General features: G+C 35.0%; 1 protein-coding gene across 1 annotated transcript; it reads right to left on the reverse strand.

Moving 5' to 3' along the window:
• Positions 1-8889: 8889 nt before the first annotated feature.
• On the reverse strand, positions 8890-9861 carry LOC141522809 (olfactory receptor 11G2-like). The gene has a single exon (XM_074236254.1). The coding sequence runs from the start codon at positions 9859-9861 to the stop codon at positions 8890-8892; it is 972 nt and encodes a 323-aa protein (XP_074092355.1).
• Between the last annotated feature and the right edge of the window lie 15826 nt (positions 9862-25687).

Below are 25687 nucleotides of genomic sequence, written 5' to 3' on the forward strand. Positions count from 1 at the left end.
AAAAACTGTAAGAAAGGGAAAACAATACAGCAAATTTTAAAAAGTGAAATTAGTATGCTTTGTCTGCATTCAGGTTCATTAGTTTTTTCTCTGAATGTGGATGGCATTTTCCATGACAAGTCTTTTAGAATTGTCTTTGATCACTTTACTGCTGAGAAGAGCTAATTCTATCATTGCTGATCATTGCATAATTTTAATGTTAAGCTATACAAATATTTCCTGGTTCTACTGACTTCACTCAGTACCAGTTAATGAAATTCTTTCCAGGCTTTTCTGAAATCTGCTTGATCATGATTTCTTATAGAATAATCATATTCTATCACATTCATATATACCACAATGTTTCTAATTCTCTAGTTGACAGGCATCCTCTCAATTTCCAGTTCTTTGTCACTACAGAAAAAGTTGCTATAATTTTGTATATGTGGATCCTTTTCTGTTTTTTGTGTTCTCTTTGAGATATAGACCTAGTAGTAGTGTCACTGAATCAAAAGATATGCACAGTTTTATAGTCCAATGGGCTCCCCAGAATAATTGAATCAATTTACAACTCTATCAACAGTATATTAGTGCCCCAAGTTTCCCACGTACCCCCCAACATTTATCCTTTTCCTTTTCTGTCACATTAACCAATCTAACAGGTGTGGGGTGGTACCTCAGAGCTGTTTTAATTCAAATTTCTCTAATTAATAATAATAGAGAATGTCTTCATATGACTATAAATAGTTTTAGAAAGTAGAAGACAGTAGGATAGAAGGAATAGTTAAAGGTGGAAACTTTTCCATTCAATTACTGTGTGGAAGTAAAAAGGATTATCTTCCAAAATTTTCTTTCATACATCAATTTTTCTTCTAACCAGTTTTTCATAGCATAAAAGGTTTTACAACAGGGGTAGTTCAAGCTTTGGCATATTGCTATACCTTGCTCTAAGAACTAGAGTTAGGCCTATTTTTTCATCTGGTCTTTCCTCTCAGATAGCTCATTGTGACCAATCCCATTAGTCTAAAACAGAATAGTTTGTGTGAAATGATTTGCCTTGATCTTACGGGGAAAAAATAAAATCTGATTTCTTTCAGTCAAACTACACTTAGGTGATATATAATTGTTTCCACCATTCTCTAAAGCTCTAGCTATTAGGATTTCCTAATTCTACCTTGCTCTAAGTTTGAATATCAACTTTATGTGAATAATATGCTAGGAAACTGAACATGTCAGCCATATTTTATCTGAGTGTCTTTTCTCTAAACCGTTATTTGTTTTTCACTTTAAGTTATGATTCCAAAGTACTTACAGATAGTGACTCTTGAAAGATGAATGTATGAAGATTGAAAGATGAAAATTGCTTATGAGTAAACAAGATAACCAGCTCAAAAACCAAATCAAACATCAAACCTTATTCACTTTATGGTCATAGGACTACATATATCTAAATACTTTTTTTCACAGGCTATTCATTTCCCTTTTCTATCATGCTAAATTACTAATTAACTTACTAGTATTTTTTCTTTTTTCTTCATCCCTTTCATTTTATTTCACAAAAGTCTATCTATCTATCTATCATCTATCTATCTATCTATCTATCTATCTATCTATCTATCATCTATCTATCTATCTATCTATCTATCTATCTATCTATCTATCTGCATATATATGAAAGATTTTAAACATTTTTTTAGGTTTTTGCAAGGTTAAATGGGGTTAAGTGGCTTGCCCAAGGCCACACAGCTAGATAATTATTAAGTGTCTGAGGCTGGATTTCAATTGAGGTACTCCTGACTCCAGAGTCAATGCTCTATCCACTGCACAACCCAGCTGCCCCAAGATTTTAAACTTTAAAAAAAAATTAGTTCCAAATTTTCTCTCTCATTCCCACCTACCTCCTTCACTGAGAAGGCAAGGAATTTGAAGCAGGTTATACAGATGCAGTTATGGGCAAAATATTTCCATATTAGTCAAGTTGTGAAAAAAAAGAGAACAAAGAGAGAAAAATAAATTAAGTTTAAAAATGTTTCAATCTACATTCCGACTTCATAAATTCATTTTAAGAGGTAGATAACATTTTTTCATCATTAGTTCCTCCAAAGTGTTGTGGATCCTTGTATTGCTGAGAAAAGATAATTCATTTACCACTGGTCATAGAACAATATTTGTATTATTGTGTACAGTTTTCTCCCAGTTCTACTTTATTTTGCATGAATTTGTGTATGTATTTCTAGGTGTTTCTGAGAGCATAATGCTCATCACTTCTTATAGCACAGTAATACTTCATCACAATCACACACCACAAAATGGTATTCTCCAATTAACATCTTCTCAATTTCCATTTTCCATTAAATGAGTCGTTATGAATATTTTTTCTATATAGGTATCTTTTTCCTTTTTTTTTTAAAATCTCTTAGGGATATAAATTGAGTGGTGATAGTGTTGGACCAAAAAGCCTGTGTGGTCTTTGAGCATGATTCCAAAATTATTTTAAAAAGACACTCGTATGTGTCTCAATCTTTCCACATCTCCAACATTTGTCAATTTCCTTTTCTATCATGCTAATCAATAGTTAGGTGTGGGATGGTATGTTGGAGGATTTCTAATTTTTATTCTCAAATCAATAGTGATTTAAGAGGGTGAGGCTGATGTCTTTGAACAGACCTGCTTCACTTAAATTTAATTCACCCACAAGTCAAGACATCACCTTCTTAATGTCATTGGTCCTCTGATTATGTTCTCTTTTTGCCAATTGTAGTCACCCTGACAGGTGGGAAGTGTTACCCTCTAGATGTTATAATTTTCATTTTTTTTCTAGTGAAAAATGATTTAGAAATTTTTTCATAATTATATATAGCTTCAATTTCTTCATTTGAAAAGCACTTGTTCATATCCTTTGAACTCAGATCATCCTGACTCCAGGGCTGGTACTCTATTGACTGCACTACCTAGCTGCCCAGTGTTCATATCATTTGAACATTTATCAATTGGAGAATGATTTGTAATCATATAAATTTGATTAACTTCTCTCTATAGCTGTGAAAATTGTTTTCCAGCTTTCTGGTTTCCTTCTAACCTTGACTGGATTGAATTTATTAGTGCAAAATTTTTAAAATATATTACAGTCAAAATCAAGTATTTTGCAATTTATAACGTGCTCTATTTCTTGTTCTGCCATAAGTTTCTCCCCTTTCCATAAATCTAACAGATAGAATATTTCTTGATCTGTTAATTGGTCCATAATATTACCCTTTATATCTAAATCCTGTAGCCATTTTGATCTTATTTTGGCTTAGTGTGTAAGATGTAATACCAAATATGTTATGTTGCCTGTAGTTATTATGAATGAAATTTCTCTATCTTGTCATTGGTCTTTGCTGTTCATATATAGAAATGCTGATGATTTAAGTGGCTTTATTTTATATCCTGCTACTTTACTGAATTTATTAATTGCTTCAAGTTGCTTTTAGATGATTTCTAGTGTTCTCCAAGTATACTATCATATCTGATCAATTCATTAGTTTCTATTTTTCAATTTTAAATTTTAAGGTTTAATTTCCTTCAGCTGACTTTTGTGTTTCCTTTTCTATTGGTTAATTTTGCTTTCCAATGAGTTGCATTGCCTTTGCAGTTGGTCAGTTTGACTTTTAGGTGAGTTGTATTCCTTTTCTAGGTGATCAGTTTGGCTTTTTGATGAGTTTCATGCCTTTTCAAGTGGGTTGATTTTCTTTTTTTGATGAGTTATATTCTTTTTCCAGTTGGTTATTATTACTTTTTAAAGGAATTGATTCTTTGATAAGTTTTTCATGATTTTTCTGCATAGTTCTCATTTCTTTTTCCCATCTCTTTTATCCTTTCCTTCTTTTATTTTTTAGATGTTTTTAAAATCTTTTTTTTTAAAGCTCTCCCATGAGGTTTTGGATTTGAGTCCAATTCACAAACTCCTTTGAGACTTCCAATATAGGCAATTTGTTACTTCTTTATTCTTTTGATATGGCATTTTTTATCATTTCTATATACATAATAGCTTTCTATGGTGTAGCAGAAAGGGTTTCAAACCTTGCAGATCTTTTATTTGATCACTTTGGATCTGTACCCACAATGACATGCTCATTCTTAAGATTTTAATGCTAATATGCTTATAACCCAAGAGATAATATACTTATAACCTGAGACATATGATTACATAGATAAATGTGAATGTTATGCACATATATGTTTATTTATGAAAGAAAACATCAAAATATATAAAGAAGAGAAACATGAGATAAAGAAAAGATATTCAATATGAGGTTACTCTAACACCTGAATATCCGGCTGGGAAAGTCCCTTGAGATGTCACAACCTTCAGGGTCTCAACTGGGAAAGTCCCTTCAGCATAGTGTCCTCTTCCAAGGAGAAAGACTTCCAAAAGCCCCTTTCACAAGTAAGATCTTTATAGTGCTTACCCAAAAGTGGCACAGGTCCATGGGTTTGCAGGACTCAATTCAATGATCAAGGGACTCTCTTGCCTGAATTCAGTGGTCTGTGAATTTTAGTCAAAACACCTTCAGATCCTGAGTACAATTCTTGCTTTCTCTAGATATCTCTAGGTAAATACCCAGGAATGGACCAAATTCCCAGATGTGGACCCCAAAACATGTTTATGAGGAATATTCCACAGTACTCCCTGCCCCAGAATATGCTTTAATCAATGTGCTTCATTTCAGTGTGCTCAGGAAGGTCTTTCTCCTTAGACAATGATGACTGATAGGGAAGATCTCACTTTAACCTTTCGTATGGTTAGAAATCTTTTAGCTTTTTTAGCTCAATTTGATTGTTGAATTCTGCTCCCAGGGTCTAGGGAGTATAGTCCTAAGCTTTTTCTGTTGGGACTGAGGTCTGATCCCTGGTTTATCACTTGCCAAAATGTTGTCTATGCAGGCCAGGCATTGCCTATGCAGAGGCTGGTTTACACCATCATGTCCAAGCTCTACCTATGCAATGGTTTGTTCCCAGCCCAGTCCTGTCTGTTGTCCCAACATTCCCAGACTTTGTTTGGAGTTGGCACCTTTCTTGCTGGCCTGCTATTTAGCTGCTGGGACCTGGGCTATTGTCTAGCTTCCATGACCTGGACTGCACCATGATTTTTCTTACTTTTCCACCTAACTGGGCTTTACTCTCCCCTTTCCCCCAAAGAGACAGACCTTCATTGAACATCCTTCACAAATGTCTACAGTTGAATACTTGTTTTCATCTTTTTTTTGGTGGGATCTGTAGCTTTAATGTCTGTATGGAAATTTCCTTTAATATTGTGTAGGGTAAAGCTCCAGGAGTATGCTAGCTTGATACCAACATCTTGACTCCACCCCAGAAGTCTGACCTATTCTTCCATATTTTTATGTATCCTTTACTAAACAGTTCACTCTTTTTTATGATCTTCTTGCATCACTCATTTCTTTAACATTTTTGCCTCTGGCTCTGTTATTTGAGTTACTAGAGGAATTCTTTTTGGGTCTGAGACCAATTCATATTTTTTTGAATGTTGTTTTTAGCAGATTTGAATTTGTTGCATTTTTCTGAGGATGGGTTTTTATCTGTCCTATCACCAGAGTGATTTTCTATGGTGAGCATAGTTTTTTTTCTGTTTTCCCATTTTCCAACCTGTTTTTTAATTTTATATTAAAGCTGGTTCTGCTCCTTGGGTAGAAGAGTCAGTGTTCTAAGATTCACAATCTTTGTGAAGTAATTTTCAAAGTCAGTTCTCAGGATCTGCACACTTTCAGTTCATTCAAGATGGTATGATCTAAGTACAACTATGATCACTGCTCTTCTGGCTGTAATGTGCTTTTTATCTAGTCAGGACTCTTGTTTCCATGAAACTACCACTCCTTATCCTGGTACTGTGACCAGTTCCTTTATTGTACTGTAACTATAACTGATAGTGCTCCCCCCATCTTGGAACTGAGATCAGGGTACCTAATCCTCTGTTAATTACCAGAAGCATTCTTCACTGCCTTAGAACACACAACTTGGGTTCCTGATTCCCTCAAACTTCATATGAACTCAGAGACCCTCTTGTTTTATAAAGGATAATACCAAATGGTGGATTTAAACCCAGATCTTCTGATAGCAAATTTGAAACAAGGTCTTTGGATATCAAACGCATACCCCACTGCCTCTCACCTTTGTTACTTATTAATGAATAAAGCTAATGCTTTCTTACTCATATAAACTCATTGTTAATTCAAAATATAATCTTTAGATTAATTTTTGGATGTGTGACACAGTTTTATCTTTGCTAGAAATTTCCAACTAGAATGTATGATAATGTTCTGTTAGAACTTTCTCAGTGAAAGAATGGTAGAAAAATCAACAATATGGAGGAGTTGAGTATAATGATATTTTTACCTTGGACTAATCATGAAAATTTTTTGTTATGTAACATGGTTCTGGTTCTTTTTAAAACCATTTTATGAAGCAAATTTTCTACATTTTTATTCTTAGTGACACTTTTCAGTACTCAATGGACATGAAATTATTGCTTTCTTTTTTATATTAGTTTTTTGTCCCTCACCAACCTTCTTAAAAACTTGCAGAATGCCTATAAATTCTTAGAACATTGCAGTATAAAGTTAATAATAAAATGAATAAATTTAATGAAAAATATTTTTTAAATACAGAACTAACACATTCATAAGTATGTCATTTTTGGTAAAATTTAATATAATTGATCTGCATCTTCACTTGACTTTATATTAATTAGTCATATAATTGGGATGTAGCATCTTTTTATTTATTGTTGGATTGAAATTCAAACAAGATGTTTTATAAATCATTGTTTGAATTGTGGGTAGACTGAAAACCTTTATGACTATTGTCTTCTCTTTGAGATATCTTTTATATTTTGTAAAGCATATCATACTTCATTAATTATAAGGCATCATTTATTTCTGTAACTGCCACTTTGAGTGGGTCTTCATTTTTTTCTTCCACTTTATATTTAATATTTGATTCTACAACTTGGCCCTTAAGCTGAAATAAACAAGTGCAGCTCAATCTTTACCAAATACATGCAAGGTTTCAAGGAAAAGCAAAAAAATTGTCAGTATATTTGAGGTCAATGAACTCCCAAAACAATTAGCAATTTTATTGCAAAAAAAGGGAGAGTTCGAAAGGCTAATTCCAATTTCCTTTCAGATAGTGTTCCTATTTTCTTCTCTGCCATTTCTTGTTATTGTTGGGATGAAATGAAAAGGCTAACTCTTATGGTAACTTTAATGATTCAAATGTAGCTATCACCCTCTTTTCATTCTGCTTCTTGTTAGTTTTCATTTTAGATCCTTTGTCAGTACTGTTTCCATGTTGTTTTTCATTGCCTGCTAGATAGTCTCACAGTTTTTGAAGACAGATGTCAGATCACAGAGTGGAATGATAGCCATGTGTATTATTTTTGAGTCACAAACAGAATAATTTAATGTGGCTAACCACATGAGTAGGACATGCTTTAACTTACAGACAGGCAGAGGATAAAGACTTCTGATGATATAATTAGCTAGGGAATTGGCAGTTCTTTCTGTTAACCATCGAAGATAAAGGACCATTTTATTTCTTATGATAGAGTCAAATGTTCTCTTTATTTCTGGAGTCTCCTTTTCAAAGGCAGAAGTGGGTTCACTAGACATACTACTCTTTCAGTTGAGATGATCACTTTAGCTTTCCATTCTATAAATACATTTTAAACACATGACAAAGCCCTGTAGTGTCTAAAAGGCAAGATGAAGAAAAAAATCTGTCCTGTTAACTGTATTAGATGCTGTAAATAGAGTTCCAAGTCATTATAAAGAAGACCTGCTTTCATCTGACAGCATCAACTGTAGGAGTTAATTCCCTTGGAGGAATTTCAATATCTTATTCTATAAATGCCTCAGATTTCCAAGCAGTGATACAAAAGGTTTGGGGTCTAAGCCACAAAAATTATAAATGAATCAAATTTAATAAAAATAGACAATACAACACATTTTATTAATCTTCAATGATTTTTCTCCTTTCACACCACTTAGTTCACAGTCCAAACACAATTTAAAAGAGAGAGGGAATAAGAGTATTGGAAGACACTGCAATTTCTTAGAGATAAAAAATAACAGGACTAAATTAATCAGAAAAATTTCAGACCTTAATGTGCTTTAAGCTTTTATGACAGTTGGGAAGAGGAAAAAAATGACAGGTTTGCTTCATTTGTGAAACAGATGGATTTTCCAAATATGGTTGACTCCAAATTGATTTTAAAATGACACACACACACACACACACACACACACACATTCCATTTTTTCTCTGACTGGAGGGAAAGTTAAAATGATTTTTCTCATAGACATTTTTGGGAACCAGCAATATAACATTTATCATACTTAAATAAGCAATCCATTTAAAAATATTCACAAACAAAAGGAGAAATGATAATATTATGGTGAAAATTGATAAAACTGAAATGTTACATTGTTCTGCCCCCAAAACACAAATTATGATTACCAAAACAACACTAATTGCAGTTAGATTCAAAGAAAAGAAGGATATATTTTATGACATGCATGTTCCTTTAAATTTAGCCTATCATTTTCATTGCCCTTGCTACACACTAAAATACAGATATTTTTATATCTTTTGGAAAATGAATTAGAGAAAGTAAAAATTCTTTCCTTGGGCATATTAAATAGTGAGAAAATATGAAATAAGGCTTCATTCCACCTTGAGACTTTAAAAAAATTATATTCACCAATTTGAATTTGATTCCACAGCTAAGTGGACCTTTAGACTTGTACAGTTTATTAGTCAACAATTCCACAGAATTCTATAGAAAGAAATCTCTACTCCATCCTCTTTCACTATAATTTCACATTAGAGAATGAATGGGTTTACTATGGCTTTTCATGTCTTTTGGGGATTTTTTATGATCACCAGAACTTTCTTCAGAGCAGCCTTCATATCTTTGTTTCGAAGACTGTAGATCAAGGGGTTGAAGAGTGGAGTGATAACTGAATAAATCAGAGTTACTACTTTTTGGAATTCTACTGGTTGCTCTGATCCTGGCAACACATACATTGTCATAACAGAGCCAAAGAATAAGATCACTACAGCTAGATGTGAAGCACATGTGGAGAATGCCTTACTTTTGCCAGCAGCAGAGGGGATCTGCAACACAGAAAGAATGACTAAGGCATAGGAGACGAGGATGAAGATAAAAGTACCAACGACAAAGACAGTATTGAATGTAGAGTAAATGATCTTTGTGGTTTGGGATTTGGAACAGGAGAGAGCCATCAATGGGACAGGATCACATATGAAGTGATCAATAATGTTTGGGCCACAATAGGACAATTGTGAGATGAGACCAACTGGTATTAAAAGAACAATAAGACCACATGACCAACCAAAGGCCACCAAGCCAGTGCAGAGTTGTGTAGTCATGATGGTTGGGTAATGCAGTGGACGACAGATAGCAAGGTACCTATCAAATGCCATGATACATAGAAAGAAGCCTTCATCACAGCCAAAAGAGAAGAAGAAATAAAATTGCACAAAACAAGCAACAAAGGTGATGGTCTTGGTCTCAGAAAGGAAATTGGCTAACATGTTAGGAACAGTTGTGGTGACATAGCAGATCTCCAGCAAGGAGAAATTCCCCAAAAGTATATACATGGGAATATGGAGGTGTCGATCCCAGCGCACAGCACAGACAATAGCTGCATTTCCTATTAATGTTAGCATATAAGTCATCGCAAACACCACAAAGTAGACCATCTGTATCTCCTGGTTGGAGGGGAGGCCCAAGAGGATGAAGTAAGAAATAGAATTAGCCATGTTTTCTATATCAGAGATATTTCTGTTTTCAGAATCCATAAAGATGAAGCTAGGTACCAAAACACATAATAAATCAAGATTGTTGATTTTCTCTGAGAAATGTGAATTGCATTTTATTTATTTTGATCAAATAAAAAATCAGTATCCTCATTTTTGTTGGAGACACAAAAGTTTGATGTCCCCTACGTATTGTTAGAAGATACAAATGAACTCCTTCACCATATAAAGTAACACAATACTACAAAACAAAACACAGTTATATATTGGTGGAAGGAGTGCCCTCAGAAACTTCCCTGGTCTCTTTTTACATCATTAGTTACACATTTTTTCATATCTCATACCTCAATGGTGGTGCTAGGGGAATGAAAACACTACATTATCCCCATTGTTACTTAAAGGTTTTCCCTTTACCATTATCACTCAATGACTATTTTTTGTTTGATTGAATCCATACTTCCCAATCAAAATTCTAGTGGTTGTAGTCTATCAATCTCTAGGATATCCTTCCTTTCTCAGTGGGTCAATGTCTATTTCACAGTCTTTCTCTTGACATAGACTTCAATACATGTATGTATGTATATATATATTTATATGTTTATATATATATATATATACTTCATAGACTTCTCTCTCTCTATATATATGTACATATTGATACTTCCTCAAAAACACTAATTTCTCAATTCCTTATCTTATTCATTTCCTATGAAAGATTTCTTCTTTCCATGTCAGCTGTCATGATAACTATACTTTTGATCTTGCCATCACCTAAAACTCTTGCACTTCAGTATCCATAGACTGAAATTCTTAATCTAACTGTTATTTGTTGTTAGTTCATATCTTCCTCTTCCTTGATACCTCAAATGCTACTCTTCATCCTCACTGTGAACTTCAATTCCTCTGTCTAATAATTTTTCCCCTTCAAGCTATCATACCTGCACTGGCTATACTCTCCTTTAGTGATCTGCAAAGTCCCTTGAACCCCTTAGCTCATCAAGTTCTTGGCAAACTTCAGCACATGATTCCTTCTATCATCTACTGCCTTCTGTCCTCCTGGGGAAAGAAGCTACGGAAAATCACAACCTCTAATGGGTTTTTGGACTGGTTCCAATATAAATTTATATTACGTAATGTTAATCTAGCTGTCACTGCAGCCAGGTGATTTTTTAAAGCTCAATTCATTCATTATCCCAAATACCTGTGTCTTTTCCTTAAACCTTATATACTTTCTCCTCTGATCATCCTCCCAGGTGAGTATGTTGTTGAAGAAACTGATGCCATTCACCTTTTTTACATTCCCCTTCAATTCATTACCTGAATGCCTTTTACTATTAACTCCTTTATCCTTGTCTAATGTGATGGACAACTTCTCCTATCTTTTGCCAAGGGTATCTTCTTTGTGTTCAGATGCTCCCATTTTCTTTCTTCTCCATCAGATTGATCACTCTATCATTGATCTTCATTCTCTCCCTGTCTACTGGTTGCTTTTGTAATTGTAATGCCCTCTAATATGTCCATATCTCTCTCCCTCATCTTTTTTTTTAGGTTATTGCAAGGCAAACGGGGTTAAGTGGCTTGCCCAAGGCCACACAGCTAGGTAATTTTTATTAAGTGTCTGAGACTGGATTTGAACCAAGGTACTCCTGACACCAGGGCCAGTGCTTTATCCACTACACCACCTAGCTGACCCTCTCCCTCATCTTCAAAAATCCTCACTTGTTTTAACCATCCTCATCAACTTTCATCCCATATAGTGCCTTCTGACTGTCCATAATTTCTTTACTTCCTTTTTTCTTGTTTCTTCTTGTTTCTTCTAGATGTTTATTCTGGCAACTGACTTCTTCATTCAACTGAAAGTGTTCTTATCAAAGTTACCAAACATCTTTGTTTTTTAAAAAAAATTTAATTTTTCTTTAAGGCAATGGGGTTAAGCCCAAGGTCACACAGCTAAGCAATTATTAGGTGTCTGAAGTCAGATTTGAATTCAGGTCTTCCTGTCTCCAGGGCTGGTGCTTTATCCACTGTGCCACCTAGCTGCCCCCAATTATCTTTCAATAGTTAAATCTAGTGATCTTTTCTCAATACTAATCTTTTTTAAACCTTTCTTCTGTCTTTAACTTTGCTGATCACTGTTCTTGATGTTATTTTCTCTTGATAATTTCATTTTTGTTTTCTTTCTGCTTCTTCTCTTTCCTGTCCAACTTCTTAGTGACCTTTGCTGTATCTTCATTCAGGTTACATCCATCAGTTGTGAGTTTTCTCCAGGCCTCTATTTTGTACCCTCTCCTCTTCTCTTCCAAAATATTTTACTTGTTGATCTCAACAGTGTCTATGGCTTCAAGTATCAGATTAGTGCAGATGATTATAAGATCTAGTTGTCCAGTCCTAACCTCTCTCATGTCCTCCAGTATTTCATCTCTAACTGATTGTTGGAAATGTTAAACTGCATATTTTGTAGACATCTTAAATTTGCCATATTTTAACATTAATTTATCTCTTTTCCCCAAAATTTCCTTCCCCCCCCCAATTTATTCTGTTACTGTTAAGGATACCACTATATTTGAGTCTCCTAGTTTTACAACCTAGATGTCAACAAAAATTTTCATTATCATCCCTCATAACAAATCAGCTGCAAAATTCTGTCATTTCTACCTTGCCAATATCTCTACTGTTGTACCTTTGACACCATTACCATTAGTGTTGGTTCTTAACTCATGCCAAAACTGAAGTTATGCCTTCCACTTCATAGGGATTTGGGGTATAGAACTCAATGACTTGAAAAATTTTTCTCCCTCCCCCATTAATATCAGAGTAAAAATCTTAATTACTGCTGCATTAAAATATATTATTATACAATATTAAATATATTTCTTAGATTTCTGAATTTCTAACATTTCTGTTTCATCTGCTAATCTTTGCAAGTCATCTGTAGCTTCTGCAAAACCTCCAAAATATTCCCAGTTAGCTGAGATATAGCAAAACTGAAATTGGGACAGCCACAATGTGGAAGGAATAACTATTACAATGACTCACTAATTCATCTCTTTGTCTCAAGTTTGTGTCCAGTTGATTTCCTAACCACATTTCTGATCATGGTTGATCTGTATCGAAAACAAACAAACAAACAAGCAAACTAAAAGACAAGTACTCCTGTGACTCACTATTACCTCTAGGATCATAGAGCTTTTAATACCGCTGAAAACCTACTTCCCTACTGTTCTTCCATACCTTACTCCCTATTATATACTTTGATCCATTGGCATGTTCCCTTGCTGTTCCTTATACACAACAGACCATCGTTCAATTCTAGTCATTTTTCATTTGTTGGGATTATCTTCTTCAACATCTCTGTTTTCTTAAGTCTCAACTAATGATCCAACTTTTGAAAAGTTGTTTCCCAATCCTCCTTAATCTTAATGTTTCCTTCTGAGATTTTCCCTAATCTACCTTGTATAGATCTTATTTGTGTATAGTTATTTCCAAGCTGTCTCTTCTATTAGACTGTGAACTCCTTGAGATGAAAGACTATCAGGCAAGAATCTTTATATCCCCAATCTAAGCAACATCTGACATATAGTAGGCACTCAATAAAATCTTGTTGCTTTAATTTGACAAGTTCCTGATCCACATTGATAGAGAAGATTTCCTAACCAGTGATTCCTTTGCCCATTTGGGACACTATTATGTGCTGCCATTGACTAATTTTAATAATTCCTTAAAGAGACCACTTGCCCTCAATTATTAAGTCATTTTACTTCATCACAATATAAATACAGAATTGCTTGCTTACAATACAGTGAAAAGAGCTCTTCATCTGTATTTTGAGGTTCTAGGTTCAAAATTTATCATTTATTCTTATGTAATCTCGATCAAGTTATTTTACATCAATGATTCTTACTCTCTTAATTTCTAAAATAATGATTGGACTTCATGCTCTCTGAGGTCCTTTCTGGTTTAAATCTGTGATCCTATGAATTCCCTTAGAAGACTTAATCAGAGATCTTTTAGAGGAAATGATTCCTTATATACAGATCTTTACCATAAATCTGAAAATTCTGTATTTTTTTCTTCCTGTGTTATGTGAAATAATTGAATGCCTTCCATGCTTCTGTTTATGAATGTACTAGAAAATGTTAACAATAGGTTCTCCAGAGGAAAAAAAAAATATGTCTAACAAATTTTCAGGTTTTAACTGAATTATTAACACTCCATCACTTTTTAAGTATTAAATAAAGCAAGAAAACAATAAATCAGGATTAATTTTAAAGTCCTGAGCTGGGGTAGCCAGCTCTAGCCGCCCTAGATACCTCCTTGGGATTTTTCACAGGTGATCATGGAGAGACAACTTTGAATAATCTATACATCTGCCTTCTCTTCCGGGTTCTCTCTCTCTCAACTCTAGAGCCTGAGTCTAGATTCTTTTTTATTTTTAAATGATTATCATCCTCTAAGCTTTTTAATCCTTCTCTGTCTCAATGATTCTGAATTTTATCTACCAATGTCCAAAATTTAAACCCCATTAACTGTCTGTTTACTAACCTCAATCTCTCATCTGTGTCCTGGTCAGCATCTGCCTGATTCTTCCAGTATTCTCCGTGGAATGCTTGTTCCATAATTTACATAAAAAACCTTTTTTTTTTTTTTTTAACTTTACACTTCGTCTTTTCATACTCCTTCCTTTGTTTGTTGCTTACTTATACTTGGTTCACTGTTGATGGCACTCCTACCCTTTCTACTCTTTCAAGTACATACTATACCTTTTCCCATGAGCTCTTACTGATTATTGTGGACAGGTAAAAATACTAATTGATTTTCAAGCTACTTGCATATTGTCGCTCTTTAAGCATCTTTGACAGCCTTTATCTTGAGGTTCACATCAACTTAATTTATCATGCTACTCAGATTCCAGTGATTGCTATCTACAGCCTACAGCACCTTCATTCCTAAATGAGTTTGGTGTCTGGTTCATAGTCTTTCTATTCATGAAAATTATGATGTTTACTGTAGGACTCTGATATGTCTATTGATACTTCCATAAATATCTTAACTTTCACATTTCTTAATCTTCTGTTTACTTTGGTCCACTCCTTGCTTCCTCAGTTCTTCATAAAGATAACTATATCATTCATCTTGTCATTACCTTAAAGTGTTCCACTTCCAGTTTCTGAATTTTGAAAGACTTTTATAAAATCATCATCTTCCATCTTTTTGTCTTTTCTTATACATTATTTCCAGCTCTATTCTTATTCAACATTTTCATCAATTCATATTCTTCAATTCTTTTGCAGGTCATTACTCCTTCATTGGTTAAATGAAGGGTTCTCTCGAACCCTTTTTTTTTTAGTTTTTTTTTTTTTTGCAAGGCAAATGGGGTTAAGTAGCTTGCCCAAGGCCGCAGAGTTAGGTAATTATTAAGTGTCTGAGACCGGATTTGAACCCAGGTACTCCTGACTTCAAGGCTGGTGCTTTATCCACTACGCCACCTAGCTGCCCCTTTTTTTTAGTTTTTTTTTTTTTTTGCAAGGCAAATGGGGTTAAGTGGCTTGCCCAAGGCCACACTCGAACCCTTGTTAAATCAGCTTTAACTCTAAACTATTTTCTACTCTAGAATCCCATAATGCCTACCCCCATCATTTATCACAACAAATCCTATCCTTGAATTACTTTTGTCATTTGCCTCCTTTTTTCATATTCACATAATATTGAATGAATCAAAAAATAATTCAAAATGCTTTCAATACAGATTTATGTTGTCTATTCTATCTTGGCCCTCAAAGCATCAATGCAGTCATTTCATTCTTGTTACTCCCTCTTCACAGCAATTATTTTTTTCTTAAACTTTCCTCCATTGTCTCAGTTAAGGACCTCAACTTGAGAGATATCTGTCTAGTTCACTGGACGATTGGGAAAAAAATCCCATAGCATAGCAGAATAGTCTTAAACTTGAAATTTAAATGACCTTGGTTCAAATCTTATCTCAAATATGCCTTGTATATGGGGAAAATTAGCAAACCTAACTGAACTTCAGTACCCAAATCTGTAATATGGGGATAATATCTCTCAATTTTATCTCACCTGATTGCTGTGATGATCAAGTAAGATATCAACTCAAATATGCTTTATCAGTTTTAGAGCACTATATTAAAGAAAATTTATTCATTCATGATTTAGTAGAAAATAGTGGATAGAAAGAAAGTAATACACCTGAGTGATTAAATTAATGTGACTAGAGGAATATACTCAGGAATATCCTGGAGCCAGCACATTAGTGAAAACAGATTCAATGAGTGTATCTACACCTTCAAAATTGGCAAGCAATACATACCAGGGTGTGGTTGATTGTTTCTTGATTGTTTAGATATAAGAGAGTGACAGAGAAAATATTGCCTATGCAAATTAAAAGTATCCTCCATTTTTAGTGATTTTGTTGTTAACCATTTGACAGGACATTCCTTGACTTTCCTCCCATGAAATCACAAATCTAATACAGAGATGTCACCTAGACTCTGTCCATAGTTCCTGAAACATTCTCTTGTATGATTTTCCCCTCAATGGTTGTGTCTACCCTTATAAAATAATTTGAAATTAATATAACTTTCTTAGTTTCTATTCTTATCCTAGTGGGAGCTTCTTTTTCAATGACTTCCTTATGGTAGTCAGCTTCCCAGAGTCATATAACTAAATATAAGCAGATTTTAACTATATACTGAATGTTGTTCAATATTTATATAATGGGTGTGCACACAAAGCCTGAGACAAGAGCACTGTTCTTCTGTACTAAGCCATAGGAATCATCATGACAATTTCTTTCTAATATTTTGTGAATTTTTATATGAAACTCTCAAATTGATTATTAAACAATGCTTAACAGTTCCTTAAGAAGCAATGAACAGATACCTAGGAAATGATTTTCTAAGGTTCCTGACAGGCTCATGAAAAAAGTAAGAAAACCCTGCTTATGTTGCCTTTTGGATTTCTATGTTTAATTTTCCCAGAGGCAAGAAGAGAACATAAATGTGACTTACCATTGAAAACATTTTGGTCCCAAAGTTCTTATTGCAAGTGTTTATAATATGTTTTGACTTACTCTTTGCTTCCTTCCTGAAGAAAATGATTGAAGTAAGGATGGAAAATATTACTCTTGGAGGTGATAGGTGTGAAAGAGTTATGTGTTCAATGACTTTGTAACCTGCCATGATTTGAACACTATGAATATGAAAGGAATCTCACTCCTTAGCTTTTGAGTGTTCACTGACAATTGTGAAAACCCAGATAAAGGTCTAATAGATGTAAATTTCCTCCTCTAGCCTTTTGAGATTTGAGGCTCCTTCTGAGCATTATTTGACTTGTTTATTCAACGTCCTGAATTTATCTTATTTAGAATGAAGTCCCGAGTCTTGATATTCCCAGAAGTCATTTAATTACTGTATTTTCTCTTCTCCTAAATTATCATTTCAAATATTACATATATTTCTGGGGAATATTTTTAAAATGATAAAGTTGTCTATAATGGTTAATATAATTTATACCTTTGTTCCATAGGCTTATTTTTTCTCAATAGATGCAATAAAATTCAATAGATGTATGTGAAATGCCTACTATATGCTGGATGCTAAAGATGCAAAAGAAAATAAAAGTTACAAACAGAATTCATGTGCACCTTAGAGATTACCCAGTCCTATTCCCCCTTTAATAAATAAACAAAAACCCCCACTAATATTACAATTTCACTCATATAGGGAACTATATGAAATAAGTAAATTTCCTTTATCATTGCAGATTGACATCTTTTTTATGGTTTATTTATTTTCATATTATTATAATGATGTTGTTAAAGTAAACATAATCCCTACCCCCCACCTCCAATGGATAGAGAAAACTCAAGAGAAATGGAAGTGAGAGAGTAAAAAAAAGTGTACCTCAGTCTGTGTTCAGAATTCCATAGGATCTGTCTCTGGATAGAGCTTTCCTTCTTATCATAACTCCATCAGAGAAGTTCAACAATATTTTCCCACAGTTGCTATTCTAGCGTATCCTATTCTCCTCCCCTCTCCCATTTATTCTATTCTCTCTCTCCTTTCATCCATGTCCCTCGCCAGAATGTGTTGCATATGTTCTCCTTCTTGCCATATCTCACTATTCCATCTTACTCCCTACCTTTCCAACCCCCTGTCCCCTTTCTCCCATCCCTTTCCTATATTTTTCCTCTTGAAGACATATTGTCTATACGCTATTGAGTGTGTATGTCTATTGCCTTCATCTGAGCCATATTTGATGAGAATGAAGGACTCACTCATTGCCCCCCTCACTTCCTCCCTTCCATTCCATTGTCAAAAGCTTTTTCTTGACTCTGTTTATGTGAAATAGTCTAGCCCATTCTACCTCTTCCTTTCCTCTTTCTCCCAGTACTTTCGCTTATATCATACTCCATTCTGCTATCTAGTTTTATACTATATATATTAGTTAACTTATATTATATAATACCTTCAATAGCTCTCTTCTTTTATAACATGAGAAAGTCATATGAGTTAGTCATATCTTCTTCCCATGCAGGAATACTAAGCAGTTTCAACATCATAATCTTCCTAACCATGTCTTCCCATCCACCTTCTCTATGCTGCAATCTGGTTCTGTACTTGAGAGACCAAACTTTGTGTTTACTTCTGGTATTTTGCAGAAAAGTTTGAAATCCCTTTTCATTGAAAGTCCACCCTTTTCCCCTGAAAGAAACGTATTCAGTTTTGCTGGGTAGTTGATTCTCAGTTGTAAATCCAAGTTCTTTTGCCTTCTGGAATATATTCCAAGCCTTTTGAGCCCTTGATAGAGACACTTCCAAATCCTGTGTAATCCTGACTGCAGAGCCATGGTAGTCAAATTGTTTCTTTCTGGCAGCTTGTAATGTTTTCTCTTTGACTTGCGTATTCTGAAATTTGGCTATAATATTCTTGGGAGTTTTGGGGGGTTATCTCTTTTAGGAGGTGATCAATGGATTCCCTCAATTTCTATTTTATCCTCTGTTTCTAGGATCGTAGGATAATTTTGCAAGATTATTTCTTGAAAAAAATGAAGTGGAGGCTCTTTTTCCTGGTCATGACTTTCAGGTTAGCTCAATAATTTATAAATGATCTCTCCTGGATCTGTTTTACAGGTCTGTTCATTTTCCAATGAGATATTTTACATTCTTTTCTAGTTTTTCTTTCTTTTGGGTCTGTTTTATTGTTTCTTGATTTCTCACAAAATGACTGGCTTCCTATAGCTCCATTCAGCAAGAAGCTTCAGAGAGCTTTTTTAATCTCCTTTTCCAGCTGGCCAAATCTGCTTTTTAAGGCATTCTTCTCATTTGCCTTTATTGAGTTGCTCTTTCCATTTGACCTAAACTAGTTTTTAACATATTATCTTCTTAAGAACTTTTTGTTTTTGATCTCCTTCACCAAGCTATTAATTTGGTTTTCATGATTTACCTTTATTGGTCTCATTTCTCTTTCCAATTTTTTCTCTACCTCCCTTAATTGCTTTTGAAAGTCCTTTTGAAAGTCCTTTTTTTAGATCATCCATAACCTGAGTCCATTTTCTATTTCTCTTGGAGGCTTTGGATAGAAAAGTTTAGACTTCGTAATATTCTGAGCCTGTATTTTGATCCTCCATGGGCCCATACTTATTTTCTACGGTCAGGTTCTTCTTTTTCTGTTGTTGGTTCATTTCCTCAGCCTATGACTGATTTACCACAATTCCAAGGCAATGAGTGGGGTTTGGTGACACCACACAGGGACCTTAATTCCTCCAAGGTCTTAGGAGAGGCTCTTACTGCTCTCCTGGCCTGTGCTCTGGGTTGATCACAAGCACTCTCCTCTGCCATAGAGCTGTGAGGAGGGTCCCTGGAGTCCCCTCTGCCCTGGAATAGAGTCTGTAGTAATATGAGATCAAGATGGCAACCTGGATCTCAGTAAGGGCAAAGCAGCAGAATACACTTCATGGAGAGCAGAGAGAGATCTCTGCAGTCTCCCCAACCTCCTTACCATTTGTGAACTGAGCGCTCTGGAGGTGCTGGATGGCTCACAGGTTCCCCGAAATGGCCTGGGCTCCACTCTCACTCTGGTGTGCAAAGTTCTCTTGCAGCCCCTTTAAAGCTGTCCCTCTGATCCCTGAATCAAGAGGTCTGGGAACTGTCCCCTTTGTCACAAACACAGGCACCCCATGGGCTGTTTTAGAGCTGGTTTGCACTGGTTCAGCTTGGTTGTGGTCCAGATGTGCTGAGACTCTTTACAAGCCCTTGTCCTGATGGAACAGACATTTCTTGTGGATCTTCTAAGTTGTCTTCGACTAGGAAATTTTATCACTCAGTTTTTCTGTGGGTTCTACCCCTCTAAATTGTAACTGGAGTCATAATTTTATGGCCTTTAGATCTTTTTTGGAATCTTAGATGCCTGCCCTCATGCCACCATCTTGACTCCACCCCTCCAGACTGACATCTCTTTTGCAGCTTTCTTAGTTGCTAGGGACATTGCTGAGGATTAATCAGACTGCTTGGGAGATACATGAGATGGGAGACCACTAAGCCTTAACCTATGCTCTGTGAATGACTCTTAAGGCCCTAAACTCTTACTATCTGCAATGGTTCTTTGACTTTCATTACTGTTAGCACTATCATCTGTATCTTTTGTAATTTAAAGATTCTTGAACCTTGACATTTACCACTTCAGTAATTGTAGTGTGCAATTGTCCTTTTCATATGCCCTGTGAGTAGATATTTTTAACATGTTTATCCCAATTAAGTTGTATACTCCTTAAAATCAGGCAGCATTTTTCTACTTATATTCTCAGCACTTAGCATGTTGTTTAAAAATAGTGTTTAATAAATGTTTTTCATTTACTTATTCATTCATTTGCTGAGAGGTTGTGTAGCTTGTTCAGAATCACTTAATTAGTATTCATCAGAAATGGTGCTTGAAACATATCTTCTTATCTCTAAATCTATCCTGATTATTCTAACCTGACTTATTTTTTTTAGATTTTCTAAGGCAATGGGGTTAAGTGGCTTGCCCAAGGCCACATGGCTAGGTAATTTTTAAGTGCCTGAGGCTGGATTTGAACTCAGGTACTCCTGACTCCAAGGCCAGTACTCTATCCACTACACCACCTAGCCGCCCCTCCTAACTTCTTTTTACAAAAAATTAAAGATCAAATATAATCAGTGATTTGCCTAATGTCACAAAAATAGTAAGTAGCATTCCACTTTGTTAACCTGAATCTTCTGATGCCAAACCAGAGCAGATACTACCATATTTTTCTATCACTAATTCCCTCACAGTTTTTGTCTCCATTGACTTTAAACTCTAAAATGCATGGAAAAGCTACAACATGTTTGTAATTCAACAAGATATAAGAAAGAAGGTGAGAGGCAAAGGAATTCCAGACAAGGTGCTATGAAAAATTTGTTTGTTTAAAGTGACTTTAACCTGAGAATTCAAGAAAGTGTGTAATGAAGAAGAGATTTTGAGATGAGTCTCAAAGGAAGGCAAGCACATCAATTGAGACATCCTCTAAGATGTTATATTTTCAATATGATAATGTAGAGTTTGTACCTATCAGGAAGTGAAAGACACTATAGAAATATTTAAAGGTAGAATTTTTTCCATTCAATTACCTTGTCCAAGGAAGAAGTATTGTCTTTCAAACAGTTCTTCCAGGCAGCAATTTTTCTTCCAGTCAGTTTTTATAGCAGCAGAGATTTTGCAACAACTGTCAGTTCAAGCTTTGAAGTATTGCTATGATTTTGCTCTAAGTTCTAGAGTTAGGTCCACTTTGAAATTTTGTCTTGCCCCTCAGATCCATGGTTCTGACAAACCCCACTAGTCTAAGGGAGAATATTTTGTGTGAAATAATTTACTCTGATTTTATGGGGGAAATTCCAAAACTGAATTTCTGTTAGCCAAACTACTATTAGTTGATATAAAACTGTTCTATTGTCCTCTATAAATTCTAGTTATTAGGATTTTCTAGCTATGAATCTCAAAGCTCTTATATCAGCTGTATATCAGATATAGTATTCCTGTATATCTGATACAGGAATACTGAACCCTTCAACTATACTTAATCTAAATATCTTTTCTGTCAGTGTCTGTTTATTTTTAAGTGTGTTCAGTCACTTTTGATTGTACTCTTTCTGTTATAATTTCTCCAAATCAAGAAAAGAGCAGAACTTTAAACTAGCTAAGGGGACTAAATTGAATAAATGCAAAAGAACAGAAGCAAAATTTCAACTTAAATTATGCCTCCAATATGCATATAAGGTAGTAATGTCTGAAAGATGAATGTATAACTGCTTATGCATAAACATTAAAGCAGTTCAAGACAAACTCCACACTAATTCACTTTTTGGTCATGTGACATTAAATAAATTCAAATAATTTTTCCTCCAGGTAGTTAATTCAGCTTGTTTTTCATGCTAAGTTCCCAATTATTTTGTACTTTTTCATTTCTTTGTTTTTTCTTCATTTCCTTCTTTTTATTTTTACCAATTGTATTAACAGCATTTTTATCATTTCATAAAATGAGCTCCAAATTTTCTCCCTCTTTACCTCCTTTTTCCCTATTGAGAAGGCAAACAATTTGATATAGGTTGTACATGTGCCGTCATGCAAATTATTACTTATTAGTTATGTTGTGAAAAAAGATAAGAAAGGAAAAATTAATGTTTATTTTAAATGTGGCTCAAATATGTATTCAAACTCCATAAATTCCCTTTCTGAAGGTGGATAGCATTTTTGATCATAAGTTCTTCAGTCTTCTTCTTGACTCATGGTATTGTTGAGAAAAATTAAATTAAATATTGATAATCATATAATATTTTTTAAATTCAGTTCTGTCCCAGTTCTGCTTGTTTCACTTTGCAACATGTAAATCTCTCCAGGATTTTCTGGGATCATCCTGCTCATAATATTTTTATAGCACAATAGTATTCCATTGCAATCACATATCACAACTTGTTTAGCCATTCCCCTTTTGATGGGCATCTTCTTAATTTCCATGTCTTTCCTATTACTAAATGAACTGTTATGAATATTTTTGTAATTATAGGTCATTTTCCTTTTTTATTCTCTTTGTGAAACAGATCTAATAGTGGTTTTGCTAGATCAAAGGATTTGCACAGTTTTTATAGATCTTTGGGCATAGTTCCAAACTTATTTGAAGAAAGGTTGAATCGGTTCATAAATCCAACCAATGTCTCAGTATTTCCATATCCCTTCCAGCATTTGTTGCTTTTCTTTTCTGTCATTTTAGCCAATATTTAGGCATGGGGTAGTACCTCAGATGTGCTTTCATTTATATTTCTCTAATCAATAGTGATTGAAGCATTTTTTCATATGACTATAGATAGGTTTGATTACTTTGTCTATAAACTGCCTGTTCATAACCTTTAACCATTTATCAACTGAGGAATGGATCTCATTTTTATAAATTGACCCAATTTCTTCTATATTTTAGAAGTGAGGCCTTTATCAGATAAATTTGCTGTAAATTTTTCCCCTTGGTTATGATTAGGAATCATATTTTTTCCATAATGTTTTCTTTTATTTTTCCTACTCTCACTCTCCTTTCACAGTGCCCTTGATTCACTGAATCTAGGTGTCTGTGGAGGCCAGAATGAGAGGACTTTGTACAGCCCTGTCTCACTTAAATCCAATTCACTTGTAAGTCAAGACATCACCTTCCTAATGTCATTGGTCTTTTTTTGAGAATGAAAGACAAACAACAAAGTGAGTACTAATAGCTGCCCTAATGGGGATCCAAATGGCCAATTCTAGTGGGGCCATGCTGCTTCTTCCTTTCCTTCCTTCCTTCCTTCCTTCCTTCCTTCCTTCCTTCCTTCCTTCATTCCATCCTATGGTCAGATTCTTCTTTTTTTATGTTGTTTGTTCATCTCCTAGCCTATGACTGATTTGCTGCATTTCCAAAGCTTTGGGGTTTTTTTGGATACCCCCAGGCCCCTATTCCTTCAAAGTCTTATGAGAGGCTCTGACTGGTATCCTGACTAGTGCTCTGGTCTGTGAATAACTACAGATGCTCCCCTCTGCCCTGAAGCTATGAGGAGGGTCCCTGTTCCACTATGCACTATGGGGGCCCAGATTGGGTCCAGGATCTGAGTATGGACAAAGCTGCAGAATCCTGCCCCAGAGATATCAGAGAGACCTTTGCAGTCACTTCCCACCCCTAACTGTTTGTGGGCTAAGTTCCCTGGAAGCAATTCCTGGGTAGCCCCACAGACCCAGACTCCACTCTGGTATGACGGATTTCTCTCATTGTCCTTTCAAGCCATCCCTGTTGATCCCTCAAGAGGTCTGGAAACTTTGCTATGGACCCAAGTGCCCCTATGGATGTAGGAACCCCATGAGCTGTTCCTGGAAGACTGGAGCTGTGGCATGGCTGCTGTCTGGCTATCATGAATTACTTTCCAATCCCCAGTCCCAGGGAAACAGACATTTCCCATGAATCTTCCAAGTTGTTTTGGACTGAGAAATTGTATCACTAAGTCTTTCTGTGGTATCTGTCCCTCTAAATTTTGACTAGAGAGAGGGAGGATAAAAATACACACTCAGAAGATGACAAAGTCAGAGCTTCTGTATCCAAAGCCTCCACAAAATATAAGAAATGTACTCAGGCTATGGAAGAGCCCCTAAAAAGTTTTGAGAAGCAAGTAAGGGAAGTGGAGGAAAAATTGAGAAGAGAAATGAGATCAATGCAGGTAAATCATGAAAACCAAGTCAGCAGCTTGATGAAAAAGATACTAAAAATATTGAAGAAAATAACATATTAAAAAAGGCAAATGAGGAGAAGAATACCTTAAATAGCAGAATTAGTCAGTTGGAAAAGGAGATAAAAAAAAGCTCTCTGAAGAAAATAACTACTTCAAATTATAGAATGGAGCTAAAGGAAACTGATGACTTTGCAAGAAATCAAGAAAGAAGAAAATAAATCCAAAAGAACCAAAACCTAGAAGAAAATGTGAAATATCTTATTGGAAAAATAACAGACCAGAAAAAAAAACCCCAGGATGGATATTGGAAAAATTATTGGTTTATGTGAAAGTCATGAACAGGAAAAGAACCTATACTTCATTTTTCAGAAGCAAAACCAGAGGGTAAAATAGAAATTGAGGGAATCCGCTGATCACCTCCTGAAAGAGACCCCTCCAAAATCTCCCAGGAATATTGTAACCAAATTCTCAAACTCCCAGGTCAAAGAGAAAATACTAAAGGCTGCTAGAAAGAAACAATTCAACTACCATTGTGCTATAGTCAAGATTATCCAGGATTTGACACCATCTACATTAAGGACTTGTAGAACCTGGAATATGATATTCTGGAAGGTGAAAGGACTAGGATTTCAACTGAGAATCACCTACCCAGGAAAAGATGACCTTTCAATGAAACAGGGAATTTTCAAACTTTTCTGCCAAAATGACCAGAAGTAAACAAAACGTTTGGTCTCTAAGTTCAGAACTCAGATTCAGCATAGAGAAGGTGGATGGGAAGAACAAATTTGGAGGGATTTAATGATGTTGAACTGCTTATATTCCTGCATGGGAAGAAGATATTGATAACTCATATGAACTTTCTCATGTATAAGAGGAGTCAGAAGGATCATAATATAGTATAAAGTTGCAGTCAATGGGTAATAAAGCAAAGTACTGGGAGAAAGAGAAAGGAGAGGTAGAATAGGCTGAGACATTTCACATAAACGAGTCAAGGAAAAAGCTTTTGCAATGGAGTGGAAGGAAGGAAGGTGAGGGGAGGAATGAGTGAGTCTTCATTCTCATCAAAAATGGCTCAGAGAAGGCATAGCATACACACTCAATAGCATATAG

This window comes from Macrotis lagotis, chromosome 4 (assembly GCF_037893015.1).
Source record: "Macrotis lagotis isolate mMagLag1 chromosome 4, bilby.v1.9.chrom.fasta, whole genome shotgun sequence".
In the NCBI taxonomy this organism is placed as follows: Eukaryota; Metazoa; Chordata; class Mammalia; order Peramelemorphia; family Peramelidae; genus Macrotis; species Macrotis lagotis.

What these genes read in the sequence shown, in the direction of transcription:
- LOC141522809 (XM_074236254.1), bottom strand. Translation starts at nt 9,861, where the DNA reads ATGGATTCTGAAAACAGAAATATCTCTGATATAGAAAACATGGCTAAT.